The 10,254-nt window shown below is 40.4% G+C and overlaps 1 protein-coding gene across 1 annotated transcript; it reads right to left on the bottom strand.

Annotated features, from left to right (window-relative positions):
• Positions 1 to 228: 228 nt before the first annotated feature.
• SERPINA7 (serpin family A member 7) lies at positions 229 to 3,858 on the bottom strand. Its single transcript, XM_004324859.2, has 4 exons — positions 3,240 to 3,858; positions 1,888 to 2,161; positions 1,036 to 1,183; positions 229 to 490 (listed from the first exon to the last, which is right to left on the bottom strand). The coding sequence occupies exons 1-4, from the start codon at positions 3,856 to 3,858 to the stop codon at positions 293 to 295; spliced, it is 1,239 nt and encodes a 412-aa protein (XP_004324907.2). The 3' UTR covers positions 229 to 292.
• Positions 3,859 to 10,254: the final 6,396 nt, after the last annotated feature.

Here is a 10,254-nt window from a genome sequence, read left to right as displayed (position 1 = left end):
ACAGAGCATTTGTCAGCCCAGTAAAATTCCTTGGAGCTAACTAACTGGGGTTCTGACAAAGAGGAGTGCATTGACATGGGGCCTTCTTTTGCTTTGGGTAATGAGTCACTCATTGAATATCTGAACATAAGAGTGGCCTCTTTCACACCCAATGCAGTTCGGCTAGGGTCCAGTCTCCACCCCTGTACAAAGGAAAGCACATCCAAGCCCACATCGATCACATCAGGCTATACTATTTATTTATTTCTCATTGCAATAAGCACATGCAATTAGCCAACAACCTCTTTCCCAACTACACTTCTGTTGGGTCCACAATTTTCCCTAGAAAGAGAATACTCCTGGTGTTTTTCTCCAATATCAACAACAAGAAGGATCTATCAAACTGGATGATAGGATGAAGAAGAGTTATTTCAGGCTGATTCAGAAATCTGACTTCAGGGACAGCTTCAGTTCCCTTTTCACCAATATGCAGCACAGCCTTGTGGGCAGCCTGTGGAGGGGGGGGGAGAATAAATATTGCTGATCCCCTGAAGAAACAGGAAACATCTTTGGAACAGTTTAGAAGCAGGAAAGAAGAAGGAAGGATGGGGCCACCCCTTTCCTGTATTGTGTTGATGGTGCTTGAATATGAAGGACACTTGTCTAAGTGTAGTTAATGACTCTCTGGTGATTTTAGAGCTAGATGTCAAGGAACCACCACTCTTTCCATGGCTTTCTGCCTCTAGAAGTCACTTATTAAGATTTCCCCTGCCCCCGCCACCTCCTCAAGAACTGTATCGCATCAGAGTCAATTCTTATGATTAAGTTCTTCTATCAGAATCATTTAGGACATGAAGGTCAAGGATGGAAGTAACTGTTACAATGACTTGTTTGGGGGTAATGAGAATGGCCCTGGAGTAAACCTGGCTTAGGAAAAGTCATTCTGCCTCTACAGGCTTCAGAATTATCACTGATAAAATGAGAGAGTTGAATTAACTGACTCTCAATGGCTCTTACATCTAAAGGATATTAAAGGACTCTAATCTACCAACTTACATTGGAAAGTTTAAGACCATTGTCCTTTGTGAGTCCAGAAAAATCAGCAGTGTCAGCAAAGGCATCCTGGATGCCCATCTTCAAAAGGATGGCTCCAAGGTCATATGTGGCAGAAATGGAAAACTTTGGAACAAACAAGTTAATCCACCTGTGGAGAAAGGGGAAGGGAACATATGGCTATCAGTACACCAAGCTCATGATTCCCTCCCTCTCTGTCTCCATGTTATTGTATTGGGCGCTGCTCCTCCCCTAGGTATTGACAACCACTACTATGCAGGCCAACACGTGGCACCAAAACCTCAGAAGTTATCCTGGAAGGAATGCTCTCTGGTTCAGCCCATTTGGGACTGCAACAATGGAAGTTGGAAGATGTGACCCACTTATAATCTCTGGGGGTGTTCATGAAGGTTGGGAAGCCAGTGGCATGAATGTCAATGGGTAGTACCAGGGGGAATTTCATCGTTTTCCATCTAGCACTTCCAGCTCAGTATGAAATATCTATCAATATCCTACCCATCCCCCAAGCTCCACTTGGACTCTGGGGAAGGCACCAATTTACTAGCTGGCTGACTTTGGATAGTTCATTTTATTTTTCTAGTCCTGATTTCTTCATTTGAAAAATGCCTATAATACTATCTCCTTTGCAGGTTTGTTGATGTGCTTAGGTGAAATAAAGTATGTAAAGTGCCCAGCAAAGGGATTGGCAAAGAGTATGTCCTCACTATATTGTAGTGATCAACACACACCTCCTAAGTGGTTCAGAGTGAGTCTCCTGCCTCTGGGTTTCTGCTGAATTCGGTCTCTGTGCCATTATGCCCACCCTCCACTTCTCACATCATCTAAGATGTTTACCCCTTCCGCAGTAAGCGGTTCCACTTCTTCAGTGTTTTAGATGACATGGCCCCTTCCACCCACTCAATCTGGCCCTCCTTGGGAAGGACAAAGAGTGCCAGAGCATTCTTGCTGTAGTCCATTTGCAGCACTGTGCAGTTCAGCTCTGTATCCACCAGGTGATAGTATTGTTCAATCTGGTGCATCATGGGCACTTGCACTGTTGTGGTCTTGTCCACTAAGAAACTGGAACCCTCTTCTGTCTTGGATGGATCAAAAGGATTTGCCCACTGGGCTTAAAATACAAAGAGAAGAGAGTTGTTTGTTTAAAACCAGTATTTGTGCCAATATGAACTTCTCTATCAGTCATCTAATCTAGTAATTAATACCACCACAGAGGTAGGTACCTTCTGTCAACCAGTTTTACAAATGAGTAACTGAGGATCAGGGAGAGAATGTGACTTTACATGTTCTCCCAGGTAGCTGGTGGCAGAGCGAGGAGTCACACCCAGGGTTGTTAGACTCCATGTTCAACAGATGTTCCATCTGTGTTCAGAACCACTATACTTACACTAAACCCATCAGAGCCACAGTTTCCTCTTCCGTAAAAAGGCATAAGCACATCCAACACACAGGGTGAAATGAGACAACAGATCTGTTCTGCCGTTTTATCCGTCTACAAGTGTGTGATTTGTGGCCAAGAATCGTTCACTCCTCCACCAAACATGGCTGACATGTGCTGTAGAACCAGCAGAAATCATTTGGGCACAGCACCTTCAGGAAAGAGTCACATGATTCTTGTTGTTACAAGCACCAGCTTTAGAATCAGACAAACCTGGGTGGGAATACCAGCTCTGAAACTTATTAACTGTGTGAACCTGGGCCCTTGTGAAGATTAGATGAGACAAAATGTGTGTAAACCACACATGTAGCATGGTGCTTAGTATATAGTGGGTACATAGTACATGATAGCGACATGATAGTCTTTATGTAACATGCCCAAGAATGAACAGCAAGTGAGGGTCACTTTAAGGTTTAAAACTAATTCTGTTTACCTGCCAAGTGCAAGCTTGTCTCACCTCACCAAATCTTTTGGAAACCATGATTCTGTAGCTAGATGTGAGGAAGGTGTTCATACCATTTTAACTAACCTCTCTGAAAGTTCCCTCTCCCTAGAAATTTCCTGGGCTCATCCACGAGCTGTGTATCCCTCCTGGAAGATCCAAAACTACACACAGCTATGTCCAGTGAAGCAGGTCACTGTAGTATAAGGGACACCTACTGATGCCAGTGAGAAGACACCACGAGCTTCCCCAAGTGCCCCATGAAATTATTGGAACACTGAACTAGAAATGGACATCTTAGAACCTTACCTTTAAAGAAAATATAGTTCACCAGAACCATAATGGTGTTTGGTTTGAGGTCTTGGATGAGGCCCACAATTTTCCCTTTGGTTTTCCTCTCCACATGACTATTGATCTCCTGCTGGGCTGCAGAAACATTGGAGAAGTTTGTAGAAAAGACTTCAGTCTCATAGAGGTTGTTGACATCATCCAAGAACTTTGCCAGTGGTTTCAGCTGCTTCCCAATGAAAAGGGCATTTCCCATCTGTAATTCCAGCTCCTTCTTTGGAAAATTCAGGGAACAGATCAGGTACTGGAAGCCCTGCTGGATCTCTGCCATTGTGGTGTCTGTAAGGTTGAACCCCAAGCTTTCCAGGATTTGAGTTTGGGTGCTGGAGCAGGCCCCAGTGGAGAGCATGGCCAAAGCTGCAGAGATGCTCACAGGGGAAAAGAAGATGTTCTGATCTGGAGTCTCCACGGTGAACCTCCGGTACAGGTTGAATGCAAAGTCAGCATTGATAGATGACATCTTATAGAAAGTGGCATTTTGTTGGGGGGAAAGGCAGGAGGTTATTTTGCCTTCACAGCTGTTAGGTGGTGCACAATGAAGCCCAAGTACCAAGAAAACCAGATAGAAGAACAGTGGCATTTTGGAAGGAGGGTAATCTATAAGAGATGAGGTGAGAAAACCATTGGGGATCTTAGCTGGATGAAAACTCTGAACCAGAAACACGTAATATTCACCCATTGTGATTAGTAAAACTGTAGAAAATATTTACTGGTGTGCTCACTAGGGCCTGTGGGGAGGCCTTTCTCACCTGAAAAACTGATGCCACATCTAATAGGAGCAGGAAATAGGTGGCCTCCTGAGGCCACAGAAATAATGGCAAGGACTGTCATTCAGATGTAATAGTGACATATGAAAACTCTGGGAATAAATCAAATTTATGGAAATTGAATTACTTTTTATTTGAACCAGAGGCAACCTTTTGGAGAAGGAAGACTCTTTAGATAAAATTAGCAATCTCTCTGCTTACATTATTTTTTATAGATAAGAATTTAAATTTTTTTTAATTTGGTGTTTTTCTTAAGGTAAAATCTATGAGAGATAAGAGAATACCTGTACTTTTCTTTGGATAAAAGACAAAGGAGAATAATTTTCACAAGATATGTTTAATTGGAATGGAAGGGTGGTAGTTTATGGAGCCATGTATAAGGTCATGACCTGAAATTAATGCATTCATGCAACACATGGAAGTCACAGGAATATTTCTAAACAACAGGAAGATTAAAGTATAGTTTTTGCATTTCAGATCTCTCACCATCAGTATCATCTAAAGAGTCATATTTAAGTTGCAAGACATCTTATCACTATTATTCTCAAACTCATTCAGGTTTCTTTTAATTATTAGAGCAGAAGCCAGAAAATATGATGTAAGATTCTCCGAGCCTGGATGAGTATGAGGCAGCAGAGAAAGGGAGTCAGCTGTGGAATCCAGTGACCATGGATATGAGTGATAGGAAGGAAGAGCTAGCCCTCCATTCTCTTCCTGAGTGATCTCATCCACTTCCAGGAACTAAACTGCCATTGCACAAAACTACATACTGTATTGCAGAGTGTACTGTGTTCCCAGCCATTTGTCCAGCTGCCTACTGCATATAGCCAACAGAATGTTCCACACATACCTCAGTTTCAATTTGGAAATCTCAGTTTCCTAAAGTAAACGCATCATATTTTTCACCCTCAAGGCTGCTCCTTCATCTTCATTCCACCTCACTGTCTATTGAGGCTCCCATGCCAGAAACCTGGGAGTCATCCTAGGGGCTTCTTCATTCTCATTTCCCACATCTAATGAGTCATGATGCCTTATGAGTACTACCTTCTAAATACCTCTCAAAACTGTTCCTTTCTCTCCCTTTCTACTGTCACTGCCTCAGTTCATGGACTGAACTACTTCACCAGCTCCTAGCAGGTCACACGACCTTCAGTCTCTCCCACTCCAATCCCCCTGCTTCTACCCTTCTATCCAATCTCCACATTGTCACCAAAGTCCTTTTTCTGAAAAAGTCACAGAGGCTGGTAGGAGGTCAATTATCAGATGATTATTACCTCTAGAGACCTTGGCCTCTAGAGGTAATAATTTGGAGCTCATGGTTATTTGGGATTCTGACTTGTTGATAGAGATGCTCAAGGTTCCAAAAGAGAAAAAATGTACTTACAGCACATGCCCAAGAAGCCACTTGCATCTCTCAGAAAGCAAAATCTTTCCATTTTTATAACATGCCCTGTATTGCAAAAGTAGAGTGTTCTTAGTTACTCATTAACCCCAGGCATTAGCCCTGGGGTGATAGTTTCAAAGCTGGTGTACAAAACCAAGGCCAAAAAGAACAAAGTGAAAAATGATAAGGATAGAACTTTGAATGATTGCTTTGCTGCCACATCCTTCATCCATAACAAGAGAGGAAGAAGATTGTCAGAGCAGGCAGGGCCCATGTTCATGCTAGGAAATGTGTCTTTTCACCAGGCAGGATGAGAACCAAGGGCAAACATGCCAAAAGGCAGCAGGGCAAAGATTATTTTCTCCATCACAGCCAAACAGTGCTGGGATAAGCAGCCTTTTGAGAGAAAAATATACATAGGCAGAGGCTGGGTGTATCTCTTTTAATGGGTGCTGTAGAAATTACTTATGCATTGGCTTGTAGGAGATGATGTCAAAGGTAGCTTCCAATGCTAGACTTCTGATGCTATACACATCTATGTCTGCTCAGGGGGAAAGCAGTCCTGTCCTCTGGTCACTATAATCATCTGTGCCATTGCCTGTGTCACAGGACCCCAAAAGAGAACACAGAAGGAGCCAAGGAGTGTGGAATCAAAGATTTCATTGTTCGGTATTCACTATGTACTGAACTGTGTGCTGCAAAGAAGCAGTGGGAGCAAAGAGCACTGGACTCAGTCAGGAGACCTGAGTTCGACCTTGCCTCTGCCAATTTCTAGGTCTAGTAGTAGTAGTAGTAGAAACTCCTGCTTATTGAGTATTTACCATGTGCAGGATGTGATGTGAAGCATCTAATTCCAGATACTCACTTCTTCAGGACTATGTTAAGGATATGTGTATGTTAAGATTGGGATGAATGTTGAGGAAATGGGAGCTAGTTTGAGATAAACTTAGATCACAGTCTATGGTAGGACTTGGAAACCAGGTTAAATAGTGCAAACTTTACCTTGAGGGCACTAGAAAGCCACTGGAGGATTTTGACAAAGCAGTAACTAGATAGAGGGTGATTGTACTGTGACATTGTTTCTTCTCAAGCAAACATAGACAGAGCTCCTACTGTGTGGAAATGACCACACTTAATAATGGGATTTCAAAATCCCACTGCTGCTATCAGTCCTGAACCCAAGGGATCTTTCCAACTACCTGACACCCACTGCCCAAACTGAACAGGAGAGGGCACACCTCACATATAGGATGGTCATGGGTGTATTTGTCCTGCAGCAAGGCAATGGAAAGCTCAGATCTCCCAACACTGAAGTCAGTCCATACTCACTCTTGATATACAACATACAGTCTGCTCTCTCAGTTATAAGTATTTGCTTCAGACGAAACAGGCAGACTATCCAGAAAGAAAACTTCCAAAGTTGTGCCCTCTGGCGGCATAGTCAGACAATGGCACAGCTTATTTTCTGCTGTATCTGATTCAGCTGAGCTTTGCTAGCAGGTAGCAACTGCAAGATCTGTTGCTGACAAATGAGAAGGGCAGCCCTCCGCCCCCCCCCACACACACAAAGACTCCCCTGTTCTGTGCTCTGGAGTCCTGTGCTCCTGTCATACCTTTGCTATGTAAGAACTGTGTAATTTGGGGTAAGTTACTTAACACTCTTGAACTTAAGTTTCCTCTCTTCTAGAGCAGAATGATAACAATCCCCACATCATGTGGTTATCAGGAGTATCAAGTAAAATTTAGAGGTGGTATATATATAGCTACTATATAGTACCTGGCACATAGCAGGGATCCAGAAACTGTTCATTCTCTTCCCCTTCATCTACTATCTTGATTCTCTTCCCCCACCCCAAGTCTCCATAGTCCCTGTACTCCACCTCCCTCCCATTCCAGACTACTGTTCAGTTCTCCTTTCTGGTAACACATTCTCCCTAAGATGAAATTGATGGACTGACTGTTAATGTGTAAGATCTTCTCTAAAACTTATATATTTTTATTTTTTTTAAAATCTTTATTAGAGTATAATTGCTTTACAATGGTGTGTCAGTTTCTGCTTTGTAACAAAGTGAATCGGGTATACATATACATATATCCCCATATCTCTTCCCTCTTCCATCTCCCTCCCTCCCACCCTCCCTATCCCACCCTTCTAGGTGGTCACAAAGCACCGAGCTGATCTCTCTGTGCTGTGAGGCTGCTTCCCACTAGCTATCTATTTTACGTTTTGTAGTGTATATATGTCCATGTCACTCTCTCACTTTGTCCCAGCTTACCCTTCCCCCTCCCCATATCCTCAAGTCCATTCTCTAGTAGGTCTGCGTCTTTATTCCCGTCTTGCCCCTAGGTTCTTTGGACCATTTTGTATTTTTTTTTTTTAGATTCCATATATATGTGTTAGCATACAGTATTTGTTCTTCTCTTTCTGACTTACTTCATTCTGTATGACAGTCTCTAGGTCCATCCACCTCACTACAAATAACTCAGTTTTGTTCCCTTTTATGGCTGAGTAATATTCCATTGTATATATGTGCCACATCTTCTTTATCCATTCATCTGTTGATGGACACTTAGGTTGCTTCCATGTCCTGGCTATTGTAAATAGAACTGCAATGAACATTTTGGTACATGACTCTTTTTGAATTATGGTTTTCTCAAGGTATATGTCCAGTAGTGGGATTGCTGGGTCGTATGGTAGTTCTTATATTTAAAATAATTATTTTGGTCTCGTGTAAAGCTGCTGGAGCTAGCACATTGAATAAAGAATCTCTAGGAAGTGCAGCCATATCAATAAACTCAACCAGATCTAAAAATATGTATCTCTCTTATAATTCAGAGTACCACTTAATTACTTTGTCATTTCATTTGATATTCCCCTTATAGGGTTTTCAACTCCCTTTACCTCTACTAGACCAGATAATCAATTTCAAAGTTTCATAATTTCATCAAAATTTTTTTCACAGAACTGGAACAAATAATCTTAACATTTGTACAAAGCACAAAAGACCCTGAATAGCTAAAGCAATCTTGAGAAAGAAGAACAGAGCTGGAGGTATCATACTCCATGATTTCAAACTACACTACAAAGTTATAGTAATCAAAACTATATGACACTGCCACAAAAACAGACACATAGATATCAATGGAAGAGAATAGAGAGTCCAGAAATAAACCTATCCTTATATGGTTGATTAATTTATAAAGAGGAGCCAAGAATATATATACAGTGGGAAAAAGACAGTGTCTTCAATAAATAGTGTTGGGAAAACTGAACAGCCACATGCAAAGAATGAAACTGGACCACTTTCTTATAGTATTTACACAAATAACCTCAAACTGGTTTAAAACCATGAATGTGAGACCTGAAACCATAAAACTCCTAGAAGAAAATATAGGCAGTACACTCTCTGACATCAGTCAGAGTGACATTTTTTGGTTCAGTCTCCTCAGGAAAAGGAAATAAAAACAAAAATAACTAAATGTTACTACATCAAACTAAAAAGTTTTTGCACAGTAAAGGAAACCATCAACAAAAGCAAAAGGCAACCTACTGAATTGGAGAAGATATTTTCAAATAGTATATCCAGTGAGGGGTTAACATCTAAAATATATAATAAACTCACACAACTCAATATATATTTAAAAATCTGAATAAAATTGGGCAGAGAATTTGAATAGACATTTTCCCAAGGAAGACATACAGATGGCCAACAGATACATGAAAGCTGCTCAATACCCTTAATCATCAGGGAAATGCAACTCAAAACTATAATGAGATATTACCACACACCTATCAGAATATCTATTATCAAAAAGACAACAAAAAGCAAAAGAATCTTAAAAAGAGTGGATATATGTATGTGCATAACTGATTCAATTTGCTGTACACCTGAAACTAACACAACATTGTAAATCAACTATATTCCAATAAAAATTTTTAAAAAGACAACAAAAAAGTGTTGGTGAAGATATGGAGAAAAGGAACCTTCGTGCACTGTTGGTGGGAATGTAAATTGGTGCAGCCACTGTGGAAAACAGTATGGAGATTCCTCAAAAATCTAAAAATAGAACTACCATACAATCCAGCAATTCCACCTCTGGGTATTTATAAAAAAAAAAAAGAAAAAGAAAAAACCCACTAATTTGAAAGATACATGCACGCGCAACAGGGAAGACATATGGGAACATATGTTTATGTATGACTTTATCACTTTGTTATAAAGCAGAAACTAACACACCATTGTAAAGCAATTATACTCCAATAAAGATGTTAAAAAAAAAAAAGATACATGCATGCCAGTGTTTCTTGAAGCATTAATTACAATAGCCAAGATATGGAAGCAACCTAAGTATCCATCGATAGATGAATGGATAAATATGTGATATATATATATATATATATATATATACACAATGGCATATTATTCAGCCTTAAAAAAAGAAAGAAATCTTGCCATTTGCAACAACATGGATGGTCGCTGAGGATATTATGTTAAGTGAAATAAGTCAGAAAAGACAAATACTGTATGATCTCACCTATACGTGGAATATTTTATAAATAAATAAACAAACAGACTCAGAGATACAGAGAACAAACCAGTGGTCACCAGAGGGGAGAGTGGTGGGGGATTGGGCAAAATAAGTGAAGGAGATTCAGAGGTACAAACTTCCAGTTATAAAATAAATGTCTCAGATATATAATATAGAGCATAGGGAATATTGTCAATAATATTGCAATAACTTATTATTATAAGTTATTGTAACAATAATTGTCAATAATGTTGCAATGACAGATGTTTGCTACACTTGTGGTTTTTAATTTGTA

This window comes from Tursiops truncatus, chromosome X (assembly GCF_011762595.2).
Source record: "Tursiops truncatus isolate mTurTru1 chromosome X, mTurTru1.mat.Y, whole genome shotgun sequence".
Lineage (NCBI taxonomy): Eukaryota > Metazoa > Chordata > Mammalia > Artiodactyla > Delphinidae > Tursiops > Tursiops truncatus.
The sequence above is the reverse complement of the archived record's forward strand: the minus strand, read 5'-3'. Positions and strand labels throughout refer to the sequence as shown.